This window comes from Arachis hypogaea, chromosome 19, assembly GCF_003086295.3.
Source record: "Arachis hypogaea cultivar Tifrunner chromosome 19, arahy.Tifrunner.gnm2.J5K5, whole genome shotgun sequence".
Classification (NCBI taxonomy): Eukaryota; Viridiplantae; Streptophyta; class Magnoliopsida; order Fabales; family Fabaceae; genus Arachis; species Arachis hypogaea.
Window position 1 is genome coordinate 14,923,370 of NC_092054.1, and position 21,080 is coordinate 14,944,449.

At 33.3% G+C, this 21,080-nt stretch overlaps 2 protein-coding genes across 2 annotated transcripts; one reads left to right on the forward strand and one right to left on the reverse strand.

The window, feature by feature from the left end:
• Nucleotides 1-2,181: 2,181 nt before the first annotated feature.
• On the forward strand, nt 2,182-4,845 carry LOC112777966 (uncharacterized). The gene is made up of 5 exons (XM_025822346.1): nt 2,182-2,565; nt 2,937-3,083; nt 3,627-3,650; nt 3,747-4,062; nt 4,322-4,845. The coding sequence occupies exons 1-5, from the start codon at nt 2,182-2,184 to the stop codon at nt 4,843-4,845; spliced, it is 1,395 nt and encodes a 464-aa protein (XP_025678131.1).
• Nucleotides 4,846-7,144: 2,299 nt separating this feature from the next.
• LOC112775462 (probable pectate lyase 4) lies at nt 7,145-9,700 on the reverse strand. The gene is made up of 4 exons (XM_025819083.3): nt 8,938-9,700; nt 8,472-8,827; nt 7,841-7,976; nt 7,145-7,703 (listed from the first exon to the last, which is right to left on the reverse strand). The coding sequence occupies exons 1-4, from the start codon at nt 9,382-9,384 to the stop codon at nt 7,503-7,505; spliced, it is 1,140 nt and encodes a 379-aa protein (XP_025674868.3). The 5' UTR covers nt 9,385-9,700; the 3' UTR covers nt 7,145-7,502.
• Between the last annotated feature and the right edge of the window lie 11,380 nt (nt 9,701-21,080).

Below are 21,080 nucleotides of genomic sequence, written 5' to 3' on the forward strand. Positions count from 1 at the left end.
ACATATGAACAATGTTTACATAGTTCTGTAATATGTATTAGGATTAATGTAAACATAGTTTTATAATATGTATTTCTTTAAAAAACTTTGCATTACAGAACTATGTTTACATTAACCCTAATCAGATTCATCATCTTCTTCCTCTAGTTCACCATCCTCCTTTTCTAATGTAGTTTTCTGATTATCATCAAACTCGTCTTCCTCTTCTTCATCGCCATCGACCCTATCTTTTTCTTGAAGATCGTCATCCTCTGGTGGAAATACGTTAGCATCTAGTCCAAGATCAATAATGTTGGAGTTTGATTAAGTTGGGGTTTGATTAAATTGGGGTTTCATGAGATGCTCTGTTTGATTATGGTGTTGTGTTATTGTTTCTTCTTTGGGCGGACAGCATTCGTTGTTAACAAAGATTTAGCAAGTTTACATTTGATTGATTTGGGTTTAGGGTAACAATGAGTGTTAACTAGTGGAAGGTTTACTTATTGAAAAAAAGTTGAAAATCATGCTCTGTTTCATGGTCATGAGTGTTTTGTTTGATAAAATTCTTATCTGTTGATGTCTGTTATATGAGTGAGTACTGGAATGACTTGTAATGTAGGCAATACTATAAATACTTCTGCTGCAATTGTACTGTATAATCTATAATTTCTCTAATTTATTTCTTATGTATAATAATGAGAATATTTAGAAGATCTATTTACTTAAGCCACTCTAATTTTATTAGAAGATTGGAAATAAACAGCAACATATTATCACAAAAGTATACTTTTTATTAATTTTGTAGAAGATGTTATGTTATGGAACTTAAAACATACATATCTTATTGTTCAATTAAAAATTCCCTGTCTAGGAGCCAATATTCTTTTGGGATCAAATTTATTCTTTGTGTCTTTGAAATTTTGCCACTTGAAACCAAAATGCTCAATCCATTCTTTATGAGTTTTGTTTCGTGGAAGATATTACTTGATTCCAATGCATGAATCTTTACAGAACTCTAATATTTGATTCTATTTGTCCTATACTAAATAAAGTGACTATATCATACAAATAGTTATGTAAATTGGATAGAAAAATTTGTTAATGTATTATTCTTTTAATCTTTTTTTATTGAATAGTTAGTGTAAATAGGACAGAAAAATCTATTTGTGTTTATGGTGATTATCAAGTAATGGCTTTTGAATTTTTTTCAGATGAAAGATATGTTGGATATTATGTTTCATAGCGGAGGTGATTTCAAAGAAATCAAGAAGGAACAATGGTATATTATCCGGATAATAAGGCTTGTTTAGGTGATCTAGATGTCGATACGTTAGATGTCTTCTACTTGAGAAACTACCATAAAAAGCTTGGTTATGATGAGATAAAGTAATGCTGGTGGCATGTTCCTAGAAAAGCTTGGAGAACGGGTTAAGAAGCTTGAATAATGACAAGGAGATAAGAGAGATGGTGAATTGTGCTAAGAAAAATAACGGAGTTATTGATGTATATTTGGAGCATGGAGCATCACTGCCAAAAGTTTTGGAGGGCAATACACAACAGAAAAAGAATTCTCCAAGATTAACATAACCATTACCCTCAAACACCAAAGGTACACAACCACCATCAACAGTTTCAAAAACTCAAAATCAGACAAAAAAACCCACTAACAAAGTCAGTGAAGCCAAGCCAAACAAACCCACTAGTAGCATCCAGCCCACCAAGCCTATCAAGACCACCCAAAACACCAAAACAAATAAAACCAACAAGTCTAAACGGCCCAACAAAAGTAGTATTTCTAGGAGACCTTGTACAAGGTCTGCTACCAGAGGATTCCAAAGCAAATTTTTTAACAATGAGATTCCATTTGGAGTGTCTTCTGACTCTTATGAGAGTACAGAAGATAGCATTTTTAAGCTAAATCTTGATGAAAACATCTCTTCTGATTCAGATACTGGGGTGAAGAATGTCAACAGTGGGAGTAGGAGTAGGGTGAATAAGAACCAGAAGGAGAAGATATTGACAAATGTTGGTCCTCTAGCTAAAGGAAAGGAGAAGATTCTGGTCGAGAATGATGCATTTGTGCAAGAAGTTAGTGATGAAGAAGTGGATCTTGGTTTTATTGGTAGTTTTACTGAAGGTGTAGAATATGGTCTAGATCCTGGAGCTGACTCAGATGGTGCCAATTCATGACACTCGGAGGAGATGAAGACTCCTCCAAATTCAGAAGATGAACTAGAAGAAGACAACGATTCTGATGACGCATGTCCAGTGTTTAGGGAGGGTGCAAGATTTGGTGAGTTGCATCTTGAGGTGGGTATGAAATTTGGCACAAAGTGGGACTTTAGAAAAGCTGTTAGGGAGTATACAATTCAAGAGGGTAGGCGCATACGCCTTGCGAAGAACGATAACATAAGGTGCAGGGCAGTTTGTAAGGTTAAGGAGTGTCCTTGGGTGGTTTATGCATCAAGGGACTATGAGAACAATTGTTGGCAGATCAAAACCTTTAATGACGACCACACATGTCCCAGGGAAGACAAAAATAAGGCTGCTAATAGGAATTGGGTCTGCAACGAGCTTGTGAAGAAGGTCAGATAAGATCCTAACTTCAGACACTGCAAAGCTACGACCTATTTCAGAACACGTTTTGACTTGACACTAAACAAAAATTCAATCTCAAGGGCTTTGATGGATGCTAGAAGCGTAGTGTGTGGTGATAAAAATGAACAATATAAGATGGTGAGGGACTATGGCTTGACTTTGCTGAAAACCAATCCCGGTTCAACAGTGCAAATATATACCAAACCTCAACCAAACGAAGAATTTATTTTGAGAGAATGTATGTGTGCTTAAGTGGTTGTAAAAATGAGTTTAAAGCTGGCTGCCATCCTTCGATTGGATTAGATGGAGCATTCCTTAAGACTCAATTTGGTAGATAAATTTTGTCAACAGTTGGACAGGATGCGAACCATCATATCTACGTCATTGCATGGGCAATTGTGGAGATAGAGAATAGGGAGAGATGGAAGTGGTTTCTTGAATTACTGCATCTAGACTTAGAACACTACAAAGAAAATGGCTGGTGCTTTATATCCGATATGCAAAAGGTAACCATGCATATTCGACAAATGTTAATCCTATTATTAGTTAACTGTTATTGCTGTTATGACAATTATATTGTGAATGAATAATACAACTTATTTGCTTATTTTATTACTTGATAGTATGTATGCTATATTAGTGCACATAGGTTTCATTTAGTTTGCAAGTTATTTGACTGAAATGTTGATTTTATAACTTGATAGTGTGTATGCTATATTAGTTCACATAGGTTTCATTTAGTTTGCAAGTTATTTGATTGAAATGTTATCTGAGGAGTAATTGATTGGCATGGTTAGTGCGCCTATTATTGAAGTTAACATGTGACAGTTACTATATGTGTTGTTTTACCATTGTTCATAGGTTTTATATAGGGTTTACTATGGGCTATCGACTTAAATGTCAGGGACTATTATGTGTACTCATGTTAAATGTGAAGGACTTTTATGGGGAAGGTGAGTTTATGTTAGGGACTGTTATGGTGATCGACCATAATTGGCAGGGACTAATACACTATGACTAAACTGTTATGTAATGTTCCTAATTGGCAGGGACTAATATCAGTAGTGCAAGAGGTGATGCCCAATGTGCACCATCGTTTTTGCGTCTGGCATTTGTGGATAAATTTCAACAAGAGTTGGAAGGATTTACAACTAAGGGGGATTTTGTAGGAATGTGCAAGGGCAACGACTCATCAAGAGTTCAGGGATGGAATGGACAAGATAAAAAGACCGAATGAAGATGCATGGGCATATTTAGATAAATGGCAAAGAGATGCATGGACTAGAAGCGCATTCAGCCATAAGCCGAAGTTGGGTAGCATTTGTAACAATGCATGCGAGGTGTTCAATGCAAAGATCAAGGCTGTGAGAACCAAGCCCATTATAACATTGTTGGAGGAGGTTCGAATGTTCGTTATACGAACCATAGCCAAGAACAAGGTGAAACTAAACAATCACACTGGAGTGCTCACATCGGTTATAAAGAGTTGATTAGAGAAAGTTAGAAAAGAATCTAAGAATTGGAAGCCTATTTGGACAGGGGACAACGGATACGAAAAGTTTGAGCTGCATGGACACCCAACTAATCATGTGGTAGACTTAGGAAAAAGATTATGTACTTGCCAATTTTGGATGCTTACACGTTATTTGCATTGTTATAATAAAAGTTTTTGTGCTATATTAATAATCTGATTAATGGTATATTACTAAAACCAATGGTTGCTGTGACTGTTGTTCATATGTAGGTATTCCTTGTGTGCATGCATGTGATGCACTATCTCGGGTTAACAAGCCACCAGAAGACTTTTGTCATCGCTTGCTAAGGATGGAGTCATACAGGGAAATATATAATCATCATATTAATCCAATTCCTGGACAATCATTATGGGAGCATGCAGAAGAATGTAACAGGCCACATGTACCAAAAATAAAGAGGAAACCTGGAAAACTACAGATGAAGAGAAGGATGAATGCTGATGAGAAGGGTGGTGGAGGATCTAAAAAGTCTAAAACTGATCCCAATGGAGATAATGTTCATCTAAAGAGGCAGTTGGGTCCCTTTACTTGCAGTTTCTGTGGTAATAAAGGACATACAAAGAGATGTTGCAAGAAGAAGAGAGCTTGTGATGCTGCTGCGGCTGCTGTTGTAGTTGCTGAGGCTGATAAGAAGAAGAAAAATAAAGGAGGTGCTCCTGCATCTGAGCAGCAACTTCAGCAGCCTCAAGATGATGGTGACCAACGTGATGGAGAAAACAATCCTCTTGTGTAGTCTACTGAGATTACACCAACCATTTCTAATGCACAACCTGTAGAGATAGATATATCTCAGTCAACTGCTTCTGATGTAGAAGATTCTCAAAAGGCTGCTTAATATTTACATTTCTTAAATTTTTTGTGATTCAAGTGAATCATCATTTATGTGTAATGCAAATTTTTTTTCATCTAGGATCATGGAATGAAAAGGCCTTCAAAATTATTACCAAGGAGAAGATCTTCTCTACTAGCAACCTCTGGCCCAGTGAATCCCATGCAGGGTGCTAGTTCAGGAACTACAACAAGACTTACCAATTACATGAAGTTCATCCCAACTCCAGGATTTAAGGCTCCAAGAAAGAAGAATTGAAGACTTTAGCTTAATATGTATAGACTTTCTGTTTTGAGTTTAAAACTTTTCACTAGACAAAGACTACACAAGGAAAAATTAAAACAATCCTTTATGTTTTGCTATAAAGCCTTCACTTTTGATGCAACTATGTTTAACATGCTCATGTTAGTTGGCTACCCTTTGTGTTTTGTGATTGACTGTATTAAGTTGAACTATTATCTTAATACACTTATCTTTTAAGTTTGAACCATTATCTTAATACAGTGGTTGCTGGTTTTCAATCACTTATGCTGCTTTCTTTTATTAATTAAGTTACCCAAGTTTACATTCCATCAACAAACTCCATTCATCAGTTTCTAATACCATAATCATGTTATCATTTTTTTACATATTATTTATTCAATGAATACAGGGTACACACCACCAACTCTTTTAACTCATGCTTTACAATACAGGATAGCCATTAACACTACCAATACAGACATAGCTAATTCCAACAACTGGTTAACCAATTTTTTATTCCGAACATCTTCTTCTAACCTCCCAAGCCTCCAATCAAAGTTCATCTTCACTTCATGATTGTCTCCATAAGATTCTGGTTTCTCAATTGGTTCATCTTGCCTAGTATCTGCCCACACAAAAAACCCACACCATCTCTTCCCACTTGTCTGTAATCAAGCAAACATATAACATGCTCAAGCTTCAGGGAAAAAACAACAAGAGAAGAACAGTGAGGTAGGAGTAATCATAACAACACAAGTAATACTGATAACTCACATTATAATTGGGACAACCAAAATTTGGTTTATTTGGGTTTGAATCTGTCCTAGACCACCTGAGAACTGGCCGGCAGCAGCAACCGCACCATTCCGGCACCCCAGATCTTTTGCTCCTGCTTTGTGTTCTCGTCCGATGGCCATTGGATGGTGAACTAATAGAGCTTCCAGCTCCAGTACCCCCACCACCCATCATGCATATTCACTTCCAGCTCCACGAAGAAGAAGAAGAAATTTAGGGTTAAATAATATAGAGGGAGGGACCACATTGAGTATAAATTGAAATTGTGTCAGCTCAACTAGTCGTTGGCACCATCCAGTGTAGCAAAATGAGGCCACGTCAGAAGAAGAAATTAACTTACTGAGTATTTAGGATTTTAGGGTTAAATAATATGGAGTGAGGGACCACATTGAATATAAATTGAAATAATTGTGCCAGCTCAACTAGTCGTTGGTACCATCCAGCGTAGCAAAATGAGGCCACGTCAGCGTCTTGATAATGACTCATCACCGAAAATATGTTCAGGGACTATTATGGTGTCCGGAGCCGTATCTGGAGGATTACAATGGTGCAATTGGGATCTCAGAGATTACATTGGGTAACGACCTGAATCTCAGAGACCATTACAAAAATTTACTTCTATATATTTTCTAGCTATAGTTATAGTATATTTCTAATAACCATGATAATATAACAATTAAATAACCAACTAAGATTAAAAGCTAATGAGTATTATAAATAATTCTATAACAATTAACATTTATCTTAAACTAAACACAAAGATTTAATTTAATTTTTATCTCTTAATTTATTTTCTAAATGCAGTTTTAAGATTTACAAAAATCATATTTTATTATCATATTCTATATTTTGCTCTTACATTCGAAAATTTCTATATCCGTCATTGCTGTTAATAAATTGATTAGCTTATAAAAAAAATATATTAATTTAAAATAACAAAAAATAGTTATCTTCTTTGTATTTTCAACACAATTAAATATTATTTTTTATATATATATTTTTAAATAATTATCTAAGTATTTTATTATCTCTTATTGATCAATTGTAAAATTTGCATGTCAATATTCATCGAGTAATTTTTTATTATTCAAAATAATTACTGTAGGCAAGATCGTGTAAGGAATAAAATTAAAAAAAAAAAAAACAAATTGGACATCATTTCAAATAAAGAATATATGTGCTTTATTTCTTATTTATATTTAGAAGAGTAATTAAGCTTTAATTTAGTACTTAACTAATTAAGTAGTATTATTACAAAGTTCATTATATTAGCAGTGGGACAAGTGTCCGCAGACCTCTCTTATATACATAAATATTGAGTGCATTCTTCTATGATGTACATTTCTTCCATAATACATTCAAATTATAAGGTACTTATTTGGTTGTAAATTAGTTCTCGATTTATAAAGAAAATTGAGAACCCAAACCTAGAAAATAAACCTAGTATTGGCGTCAAGATTATATTGATCGATCCTTGTAATTATTGTAGTTGTAATCATTCAAGATAAAGTGTTTTTTGTGCATCATAGTACGCCAGAGGATCTTGTCAAAAATCTGACAGATTTAGCATCAAGAACCTTAAAATATTGTTCCTCACTATAATTTGGCTTTGGCACACGTCCTCCTTTTGTTACCGTGAAAGAAGCTCCATTTTCAAAAGCATCCCCTATAGAATGGAATTCCCACATGTTCCCATTTTCGCTGTTGCCTTTTCTCCATGTCACCTACACAACACATAATAATAATAATTAATTAAAATAATATATATATATAGTATACATAATATCATTACTAAAAACAATAATCAAAATAAATTCATGTTAATTAATTAATTTCATTACTGATTATTTAATTTATTTACCTCCTTGTTCCCAGATTCGGGGGCTATGAAGAGGTTAGATTGGCTTTTGAGGCTAGGTCCCATGCTTCCACCAATAGCATATTGCATCCATCCCTGGTATAGATTGTTTGCTACATGTGCATATCCATGACGGATCCTATATTTTACAAATTTATTAATATTGTCAAATATATTATGAGTTTAATTTTGATGTATTAATAGGTAAATTGTTTTAGATAATCGTTTAATTAAATTTATGTATTTAAATAATTTTTTATATTGTAGTAATATGCAATTGTTAATTGTGTAAAATACTTTTACGTCCAAAATATATGAAAATTAAATTATATATTATATATTTTGCGACAATGTTACTAGAAGCCAATGTTTTTAGTATAAAAAAAAGTTGGATAATATTAATTTAAACAAGAAACAAAATAAAAAATAGAAATTTTTGATGGTTAATAGTTTTTAGCAATTTTAATCAACACAAAAATTATGTATTTTTTGTGTATAATTTTTTGTAAATGTGAGTCTAAATTATTATTGTTAAATATTGACTTAAAATAATAATATTTACTGAGCATATTACATTCTTCAATAAAAAAATTATTAGTTGCCTAAATTTTGCAATAATTTATTATGTACTTACCTTGGCATACGCTGGTTACAATTTGGTCCAAAATGATTGTACACAACAGTAACTTTCATGTTCTGGTCTCTAATATATCCATCATCATGCCCAAGAAGCATAACCTTATCTTGGTTCCGGAACCAGTTATTGGAGACAGTGACATCAGTGGAACCCCGTGTAACATCAAGAAGACCATCTTCGCAATCTTGAAGTGTATTATGATCAATCCAAATCTTTGAAGCAGTGACTAATCTAATGGCATCCCCATCAACTTGACCTAATGAAATCACCTTCCCATTTGCACCCATCACCAATCCCGGAGCTTGTGCTTTACAATCATGGATCCGAACGTTGTGGATTATTACGTTCGTCGCCTTCAAACAAATAACAAACAATTTGTTATGTGAGTAGTTAGCAATTCAGTATTCATGCATGCATATCAATTTAACTAATATAAATATGTGAATTAACTCATTTTGGTTACCTTAAAGATCATAAAGCATGCGTTATGAGCAATGTGGACGTTGGCGCCGCGGCCATCAATGGCGGTAAAGCTACTAATGAGAAGGGGTTTTGCCAATGTAATTTTCATGTCTCTTTTAAATGTGATCCAAACTTTTTGTTGAATCACAGAAGCTCCATATCGCAAGGTACCAGGCTTAGGGTTTATGGGGTCATCAGTAGGGTCTATAACTTCATAATGGATGAGGTCACTGCCAATGTTGTTCATCATCTTGCCAGCATAGCCAATGGAGCAGTTCGCGAGTTGCGCGCGGTGGCTCCTCCATTGGGGATCCCGTCTCCAGCACCGATCAATCACATTCATTTTCATGCCAATTATTTTGGATTGCTTGGCACCATAAGTAGGGCTTGGAGAGAAAAGGGTGGCAAGAAAAATGGGCAAAACAAAGTGCCAAAGGATACTAGCCATGGTGTATGTATGTTCTTGGGAATAATGTGCTATCTAGGGTTTTGGAGTAGTACGTAGTAGAATTGAGAATTGATTATATATATAGGCTACGGTGGATGGGAAATTGCTTCAAGTTTGTTGAAGTTGTTGTGTGAAGCTATGGCCAAAGGAGTATCGGATGCGCGAGAAAGCTATCAATAATAGAAATTGGGGAAGGTCCAGCTCAACTAATTATGGTGTAAATTAGGCTTAACCTTAAGTTAGATAATATAACACGGTTAGCTAAATTTGAGCAATGACTATATAAGGAAAATGAAGGGAGCATCATTTAATATTGGAAAAATGATATGGTATATTTTTTATTTTATTTTATTTTATTTTTTGTTTTAATATTGGGAAAATGAAGGGAGCATCATTTAATTGTATGTTAGAATTTTTCTCTAACATACAATTAGTCACTTACACACACTACACTCTTTAGACTAAATCTAATTTTAAACTCGGATACAATATATATATATATATATATATATATATATATATTATTAAAAGGTATCAACATTAATCACTTTAACTAAAGTCTCTAATTAATATTAATGAATAATGATGGGCAAGCACAGATGTATCCATTAGCTAGTGGGGCTCAGTGAAATTTTAAAAATTTTTAAGTAGTTCTTAATTTAAAAGGTTAGTATTGCCCCCACCATAACATTTATTTTGATCCTCATGAAGCACTGAAGCTTTGAGATCACATCAACAATGAATGAAAAAGAATGGAAAATTATCAAGAAGAAAGAAACAGGGGTATACAGAGGTTGAACGGCGGAACCCTCTTGTTTTATTTTGAAAACAAATAGTACCAATATATATATATATATATATATATATATATATATATATATGTACAAGTTATAACTAATTAGGTTACATTGTCACTAATCACCTTTAATTTTGCAACTATTCTAATTAGGCAATAGGCATGACAGTCACGTGATACCCGCCCTCAAGCTGGGAGTATAGAGATTCAATAATCCTAGCTTGCTACGACACGTGTTGAAGGGAGTCGGAGATAAAGCTTTAGTAAGAATGTTTGCTGTTTGTTCAGTTGTCTTGACAGGCAGCAACCACTCCTTCTTGAGCTTTGTCTCTGACCAAATGACAGTCCACTTCCAAATGCTTTGTCCTTTCATGAAAGACAGGGTTTGCAGCTATATGAAGAGCGGATTGATTGTCGCAAAAGAGACTAAAAGGTGCCTTATGCTCAGCCTGGAGTTCTTTCAGAAGATACACTAGTCATTGTCCTTCTCTAGTTGCCTGGCTCATTGCCCTGTATTCTGCCTCTGATGAAGAACAGGAGACAGTAGTTTGCTTCCTACTGCGCCAACATACAAGAGTTCCACCCAAGAAAAAACAATAACCAGTTACAGATCTTCTAGTATCTGGGCAAGTTGCCCAGTCCGAATCAACAAACCTTGTGAGTTTCAAGTTATTGTCTTTGGCGAAAAACAAACCCGAACTCGGATCACCCTTGAGATACCGAAGCACATGGAGACCTGCTTGAAAATGTTGATCAGTGGGGCAGTCGAGAAATTGGCTCAAACATCCTACAGCATACGAAATATCTGGTCGAGTATTGGTGAGATATAGCAACCTGCCAACTAGTTTCCTATACCATAGTGAATCACTCAACTTCGTCCCTAAATTCTTGGAGAGGGTAGCTGAATATTGCATGGGAGTGCTTGCTGGCTTGGCACCCAGCATACCAAATTCTTCTAAGAGGTCTAATGTGTACTTGCGTTGGCAAATTGCCAATCCTTTTGAATTGTGAGCAAATTCCAGTCCTAGAAAGTACTTCAATCTGCCGATATCCTTGATTTTAAACTTCTCATCCAACACCTTTTTCACAGTGTTGATTTCTTCCATGTCATTTCCAGAGAGAATGAGGTCGTCTACATAAACTAGAATTGCTGTAAATCCATTCTCGGTGGCTTTAGTAAATAGAGAGTAATCATGTTTTGACTGAACAAAACCTTCTCTTTGTAGCACTCCACTCAACTTCAAATTCCACATTCTACTTGCTTGTTTTAGTCCATATAAGGATCGTTCCAACTTGCAGACTTTTCCTTTTGGAGCATCAAGACCTGGTGGTGCTTGCATGTAAACTTCTTCGAATAAGTCTCCATGTAAGAATGTTGTATTGACATCTAGCTGATGAAGGAACCAGTTTCTGCTCGTGGCAACAGCAAGTAATATTCGTAGAGTGGTCATCCTTACTACGGGGCTGAACGTGTCAAGAAAATCGAAGCCAGGCCTCTGAGTGAATCCCTGCGCAACCAATCGTGCTTTATAGCACTCTACTGTACCATCAGGATTGTATTTTGTCTTGAAAAATGACAAGAATCACATGGTATGATGTTGGTTTTACAATGAATGAATGGGTGCAGTTTCTGAATGCTATGCATCATATCTTGTGGCATGTGTCCTAGTCTAAAATGGCACAAAACATCTTTATTATCTAATCCATGTGCTATGTCTATTTGTACTATGTGTGATATGACTTGAGTTGGAGGAGAAACCAATTTCTGATTTGCAGGCAGTTTGAGCATGTAAAGTCCTTGATCCACCTCAGATGTGCCAATCATCTTCCAGGTATTCAATTTCTGAATCTCACACCTTGAGTCAGTTATAGAACACTTACAATGCAAATTTTTAGTTAATTTTGAAACTGAAATGAGATTAAAATTGAATGATGGAATATACAATACATTGGTGAGAAATAAGTTTTTGGTGAAAAAATGGTGCCAATTATTTATGTTGTAATTTGCGAGCCATTCGGAAGTTTAATTAAAATAGGATTGATGTGTCTATAACTTACAAAATTTGATATGGTGTGAGTAACATGGTCAGTGGCTCCTGTGTCCACAATCCAAGATTTTGAAAAGAAATTTTTTATTGTAAGCAAGTAAGAAATATGTGTGCTCAATGACAAAGCATAAAAGTTACCTGAGGTGTTAGTGAGGAGCTGGGTTGGCGCCTTGAAGCTAAGTGTCTTCTTGTTGGAGGATAGACATAAGGAGTTGCCTTTGTTCAAGAGACAATGTCACTGTAGAGCTAGTTAGATCTGCCAGTTGAGTTGAGTTTAAACTGCTCTTGTCATCACATTTCTTTTCTGCAGCTATGTTGATGCTAGCGCTTCTAGGCTACTGCTTCATATGGGGGGGAACCCATGTTTTTGGTAGCAAACATCTACCAAGTGCCTAGCCTTATTGCAAAATGAGCAGATTTTAGGGTAGCCTCTACCAAAACTACCTCGACCCCTCCCTCTGTTGCTTCTTCTAGATCCACCCCTACCACGAGAATTGAATCTTGAATTACCGTCACGATTAACGAAGCTATCAGAATTTGTAGCAGCGAGCACAATTTGTGGATCATGTACATTTTCGTCAGTCAAATTCAAATGTCTCTCTTGTTGTGTGAGCAAAGAAAAAACTTCATTAACATCTGGAAGAGGTTTGGCGAGCATGACTTGAGAACAAACATTGTGGTATTGCTCATTTAGTCCCCTAAGGAATCGAACAGTATAAGTCTCCTTTTTCTGAATTCGAAGCTTTTCCAACCCACAAACATACGTGGATTCACCTACTACACAAAGAGGAATAGACTTAAAATTTTCAATTTCTTCCCAAATAGCCTTCAATTTTGTAAAGTAAGCAGTGATGCTTGAATCCCCCTGCTTTAAAGAGAACAATTTTTCTTCCAATTTTGCAATCTTAAAGATATCACCTTGATAGTAACGTTGCCTCAAATCATTCCAGATATCCACAGCTATATCATTCCAAATGACACTTCTTGAAATTTCATTACTCAGGGATTGAAGAATCCATGCCACAACAAAGGTATTACACTTGTCCCAAGCTGAAAAATTAGGATCATCTACACTAGGTTTCGGTAATGTGCCATCCACAAAGCCAAGCTTATTCTTAGATTTTAGCGCAATTAACATCGCTCTGGACCATTCATTATAGTTCTTGGTATCCAATTTCACAGAAATAATTGAAATCCCAGGGTTTTTGCTTGGATGAAGAAAGAATACACTTGAGGGATCAGAAAGAGGACTCACACTTTTACGATTCAATTGCGACTGCAAGTGCATGAGTTGATTGAGGAGATGAGATAAAGTGTGAACATCGAATCCTGGAGAAGCACTATCGCTGGGAACGGAGTCTGCCATGGATTTACTACAAAATTGAACAAATCAAAATCTTTCCTTTGCTTATTCGTTGATTAGAGTCACCGTCTTGCACAATTGCAGAAAAGGGAGGCGATGTACTTCCAGTAATTTCTGTTGGGGAGTTGTGTGAAGGAAGAAAAGAGAAGGGGAGAAACGCTCACCGCACCATGATGAAGCACTGAAGCTTTGAGATCACATCAACAATGAATGAAAAAGAATGAAAAGTTACCAAGAAGAAAGAAACAGGGGCATACAGAGGTTGAACGGTGAAACCCTCTTGTTTTATTTTGAAAACAAATAGTACCAATATATATATATATATATATATATATATATATATATATATATATATATATATATATATACAAGTTATAACTAATTAGGTTACATTGCCACTAATCACCTTTAATTTAGCAACTATTCTAATTTAGCAACCTTTACATTGTCATGTGATAGATCCCAATCCTCCAATTGTTAATCTTTCTTCCCTTTTTCTATTTTCTTTCTCTGCTTCAGACTCTAGAGGTAATGTCACTACCTACAGGTATCACCATAGTGATGTTTCATGAGTGGCTGAATTGAAAGAGGAAATGAATGTGCCAAATAGGGTGATCTTAGTATTACTACTTATTTTACCAAGTTAAGAACTATTTAGGAAGAGTTAGACGGTTTAGAACCGATTCCCCATGTACTTGTGGTATAGAATGTCTTTGTAGTCTAAGTGTTATGAGAACCTACAGAAGAAATAAGAAGGTTGTAAGATTGCTTAGAGGCCTTAATGATGAATATGGCACTATGAGATCACAAATAATGTTGCTCAAGATAATATCGGATGTCAGTGTAGCCTTCTCAATGCTCACACAGTAAGAGTGTCAGTTGCATTATCCAGAAACCGGCGAGGCTCGCTCATTGATGAGTTCGTCTGATCTAATTGAAGGAAAGAAAAAGGTGTATCAATTCAACACTGGAAGTAATAGTAGGGAAAGAGGATGTTTTGGCAGAGGTAGCGATGGTAGTAGTAAAGGTGCTCCCAAGATATGTTCTTACTGCCAAAAATTGGATCATTTAATTGAGCCATAAATTGTGCGAATTCGGCTGCTGGTAGGCAAATTAAAGAGATCAACAATGAATTGTCACATTCAAACCAAAAGGAAGATGGTAATATAGCTCACGCATTTTGTTATCTCAGGAATAAAAAGGCACACTAATTGCACTTCTTCAACACAGCAACACTGTACAACATCCTCTAGCTAACCAAATCAGCATCAATTCCTAAATAGAAACAGGTATAACACACTACACTCTCATAATGAGCTCACATATTTCTCACATACTTCTTACACAATCTTTTTGCTCCAATTCTTGGGTCTTGACAGTGGAGCAACTGACCATATATCATCATTCATGAAAATATTTATCATTACTATCACATAAAACCAATTCTTGTCAAGCTCCCTAATGGTAGCTAAACTTTAATCAAGATTGTTGGAACTGTGATTTTTTCAAATAGTCTATATCTCACAGAAGTACTATACATTTCAACTTTTACTTTCAATTTGATGTCTGTTTCAAGAACTACTAAAATCTTAAACTGAAAAATGATTGGGTGTGCTAATGAGAAGGATGGTCTTTACACAGTGACAATCCCAACAGTAAGCTCACATACATACACCAAACACCACTACATTAGCATCAACATCCACATCTAAAAATAAAAGCACAAGTGACACTAAATCACTATCAGTGCCTGCATCACAAATTCATGGAGCAGCAGCTACAAGTTTCTCTGAATTAGACCCCCCTCTCTCAAAATAGAATAAAACCCAATGCTAAGTTGTGGCATCTCAGATTAGAGCATATACCTAGCTATTGATAGATTAGTTGTAATAAAGAGGGATTATCCTCTCGTTGAATATTCAGATAAAAAGGAACCTTGTGATTTTTGTCATTTTGCAAAAACAAAAGAAATTACCTTTTGATAAGAGTTCTAGCAAATCATTTTAAGCTTTTGACATTATACATCTAGACATTTGGAGGCCTTTGGTCACAACATCTCATACTCGACATAGATATCTTTTACTGTTATTGGTGACAAAACCATATTTATTTTGGCTATTTTTTATGAAAGCCAAATCTAAAGTTCAAAGTTCAATAAAGAATTTTGTTACTTACATAGAAAATCAGTTTCGAAAGACCATAAAATGTTTCAATTCTGATAATGGACTTGAATTCATCAATCTCTCTCATTTTTTCACCTCAAAAGGAATTGAATATTAAACTTCTTAAGTAGAAATACCTCAGCAAAATAGTGATGTTGAAAGAAAATACTAACATCTGCTAGAGATGGGTGAGCTATACTTTTTCACTCATCAATTTCATACTATTTTTAAACATATGCCGTTACACACGCTATTCATCTTATTAACATAATTCCAAGCTTAATTTTGAGAAATAAATCCCCTTATGAATTACTTTTTACTTCCAAACCAGATTTGTTGCATTTAAAATTTTTTGGGTGCTTAGCATGTACTTTTACATTAGTTTCTCATTGCAAAAAGCTTGACAAAAGGGCTAGGAAGTGTGTTTTTATGGTGTTCAAATGTCAAAGGATATATGTTTTATGACACTAACACAAGGGTGTTTTTTTAATCTCTAGATATGTGCAATTTTATGATGTTTTTCCCTATCACAATAAAATGCATTTGATTCTTTAACACAGGTAAATGCACCTAAGAAATAAGAATATGAATGCCCCTTGTTTTAATCTCAATCCATTTGGCATTCATGAGCATGACTCATATTACATCCATACATCATTCATCAAACACCACAACACATTCATGACACGGTTGACAAGAATCTGCCAAGTTTGCAAAAATTATTCTCACCAACCAAAACAAGAACTACACTATCATACCCATGATGATGCATCAAAATCTCATGCACAACATGCATTCCCACAGCAAACTTCATTAGATAACACCCAAAGATCACAAAGGTTAAGAAAACCCTCCAACTTAGCTCAAAGACTACTAATGTGTCTTATCTCCTTCATATCAACTCACTCCATCATCAGCAGATACCCGATTTTAAAGTATGTCACATACAATAATCTTTCAACAAATTTCAAGCCTTCTCTTTAGCATTGGTTGCCATCTCAGAACTAAAAACATACGATGATGCTGTCTAGTAAGCTTGTTGGAAGGATGCCATTAATGCTAAGGTCAATATTCTTGTAACAAAACTTGGACTATTACCAAGATGCCTCCAAGAAAGAATAGCATTAGCTCGAAATGGGTGTTCAAGGTCAAATTTCATGTGGATGGTTCTGTGGAAAGGCACAAGTCCAAATTAGTGGCAAAGTGGTATAATCAAACTATCGGCTTTGACTATTTTGACACGTTTAGCCCTATGGTTTACATGACCATCTTGATAGTTCTTCTCTTTGTTGTTGCGTCTTAGAGGTGGTTCTTGGAACAATTAGATGTCAACATTGCATTTTTGTATAGTGACTTGCTTGAAAAGGTTTACATGAAGGTGCCTCAAGGATTGCAAGCTCAACAAGTCTTTTTATGGACTTAAGCAGGCGAGTCGACAACAAAATACCAAACTTGTCTTTGTCCTATCTAAATCTGGTTATGTGTAGTCTAAATCAGATTATTCCTTTGTCTTGGCAGAAAATGATGCAAATAAAATCATCCGCGTTAAGAAGATATTAGATGATAGATTCAGCATCAAGGATTTGGACAAACTTAAATATTTCTTGGGTATGGAGGTGGCTTATAGAGTTACAGCACGAAAGGGTTAGCCTTATACCAAAAGAAAAATACTACTAACATGATTGAGAAATTTGGCCTAATTGATGCAAAGCCGGTGTCAACACCAATAGATTATTTAATCCATTTGTCTAAGAGCTCAGAAGACCCGATTGCTAATTCTACCAATTATAGAAAATTGATTGGAAAACTGTAATATCTCACAAGTACTATATCCTTTGAAGTGGAAAATTTAAGCCAATATTTAGAGTCTTCAATCACTAACCATCTCAAAGTAGCCTTGAGAATCTTGAAATATTTAAAGAAAACTCCTAGCACCAGCCTCTTTTTTCCTCTGCACAACGACTACACTCTCACCAAGTTTGCTAATGTTGACTGGACAACCTGTTCAGACACACAAAGATCAGTTTCAGGGTATTGTTTCTTTTTAGAGACAACTCTCATTTCATGGAAGAGTAGCAAGTAACAGACAGTGTTGCATTCGACTGTTGAAGGTTCTTGGTCTTGAACACTTGAAGCCTTTCATCTTGTATAGTGATAGTCAATCTGCATTTCATATGGCAATCAATCCAATTTTACACAAACAAACGCACCAAACATATACAGGTTGATTGCCACATTGTATGGGATAAAACCAATGAAGGGATTCTCAAATTGTTACCTATTACTTCTGCTAACTGAACAACATATTTGCTTAGCAAGACACAGGCTCCAGGACCCTTCTTTTCCTGCTATTGCAAACTAGGGTTGCTAGACATCCACACCTCTAGTTTGAGGGTGAATGTTAGTTGATATAGAATTTATTTATAATAGTCATTAGTCTTTAATCTTAGTTAGTTAGTTGTTATATCATGGTTAGAAATATATTGAAGCTATAATTAGAAAATAGTTTAGAATTAATCATAGTTAATTAATTTTACAAATAGTCTCTATATAGTAATACTCATTTTTGTGATCATTCATTCTAATTTCGGCAAACAAGTCTTTTTAAGTCATTTTTCTTTGTTTGCCTCTTTTTTCTCACTGTTCATCATATTCTCCTACCTTCCATAATTCACAAACTTTTTACAATAAATATAGGATTGAAATTTTAAAAAATATTAAAATACTCTTATTAATTAAAGAAAATAAAAACACAGGCATAATAAGATATTTAAACCATTGATGAAAAAACTAAAATCATTGATGTAAAGATTGAATTTTTTGAGTTATATATAATAAGACATAAACTCACGCACAATCAATCATGTACACACAACAATCACAATGAATTCAAACTCAGCTCGTAAAATTAAGATTCTAGATTACCAAATAAGATTGCAAAATCGGATTTAACTAATCAAATAAACTTAAAATAATTAAAGAAACTAAAATTTTTTCCGCAACATCAAAGAAAAAAAAAAGAAAAGAGATAAAATCTATAGAGACATACGAAAAAAGGAAGAGAATCATCGATATAGAATGGCAAAGATCAAGACATAAACTACCGACATAATCACCAAAATTTTAATTTCAGTTTATAACTACTGATAAATACAGTATTAAATCTCAATATCCTAATTCAAATTCTATTATGTCAAAATAAATGTTACCTAAGTGTCTTAGAACAAGGGAATAAATTTTCTCTCTGAAACGTTCAAGTATTTTTCGGCAATAGTATCTCATTTTTACACGACAACTTAATCATTTATTATTTATTATTGAACGTAGGACATGAAACATGCATCTGGGCTCAACAAGCTTAGTACATATAGTAGCTTATGCCATTGCCCATTATTTTAGCAAAGATACATGAGGGCACATCATAATAATATTAGGAAAATATATAGCTCCAATTATCCCGTTTCAAATTCACCATTACTTTGATGTGAATTATTCATCATCACTTTTTCAACAGCCTTAGGAAATAAGGTGAGCTTCAATCTGTTTGCTCATATCAACTACCAACTGCATCAAATAAGATTGAGCTATGTTTAAGTAATATGTTTGATTTAAGATAAATATAGAGACTAAAGTGTGAATTTAGAATTTAAAAAATTAAACGAGTGTATTTTTAAAAAAATATTATTAAAATTTTAATTTCTATTTCTAAAAATTTTAGTTTTTGTATTTTTTTATCGAAGGAACTGAAATTTTATATTTTGGAATTTACTTAATATACTAAAATTGAGTTTTTCCCAAGTCCCCAACTAATGAAGGTGAGGTGTCGATCTCTCGTGATTCCGTTTTTCCTCCAAAATGAATTTTTCTATTCTCTATTCTAAATTATTTTATAAAAAAATCTTTATTATAATTATATTATAATTAATATTTAATGAATAATACATAATTATACTAATTTAGAAATATATCTTTATTATAATTATATCAAATCAATATTTAATGCATTATTAAACTACTTATCAATTATTAATTAAAAATATTTTTAATCATTTTAATAATAATAATAGTAATAATAATAATATATGATAATGATATGATAATTGCACCGGTCATAGTAATCATGATAAAAATATTTGAATCTAATCATAAAATGATCAAATTTTATGATATTAATAACGCACATTAATTTTAAATATTTTTAGTCATTTTAATTATATTAATTTTAAACATATTAATATAATTCTAATTCTTATTTATTATCCAATAATAATAATAATAATAATAATAATAATAATAATAATAATAATAATAATAATAATAATAATAATAATAATAACTTGAAAATTTCGTATATAAACTATTTCAATTACCCGTGTATTATTATTAAAATTTTATATGTTCCTAAATATAAGTCTTGAAAAACACGACATAGCACGGGCTATTAGTGTAGAGTTGTTTAGGTTTGTTTAGGAAGATCAGATATAATAGAATTTATATTTCTAAATTTCATGACATATATTTCTATTTCAATATGTGTATATCAGGTATAATATTCTTATTCATTGTCCGGGATTTCTTTGATTATGATAGAAGATAATGATTCTAATCATATTATGAAAAATTATATAATTTTAACAAAATTAATATATGATATGTAATTATTGTATATAATAAAAAATTACCTTAATAATAAATAATTTACATATTTATTTTTGTTTTACTAAAGTTTATAGGGCAATTTACATAAATAAATTGTTACACCTTCAAAATTACACAATTACATTGTTTTCAAAATGAAGACGCAAATACATTGTTTCATATATCTATAGAAACCGCTACTGCCAGTAGCGGTTTAACAAAAGGCTTCTACAATTACAAAAAATATATATTCTTTGGTCTTGGTTTATAAATTTTAAAAGAGATGAGAATAAAAAAAAATTAGTCTTAGTTTATTTTTTTATTAAAATTATATTTTATTTAAATATTTAAAAAATTAAAATAAAATTTATGTTGATAGAGAGGTATAATTATTCTGATAGATATTAGTAATTTTTTTTAATTTATAAAAATAATTCATAAGAATATAAAATTTTATCAATTAATATGTAATTAAAAAAATATCTTTAAATCTTAGCCATATAACTCAAAAGGTCATTGCATTTATATTTTCTAAGATTTTAAAAAATAAAAACTATTTGTATTTTATAGTTAATTGATTGGATAAATAATAGTGATAGCATTATATATTTTAATGAATAAAATAAAAAATATAAATATATGCATGTAATAAAAATTATTTGTATTTATTATTAAAATGAGTGAGTACT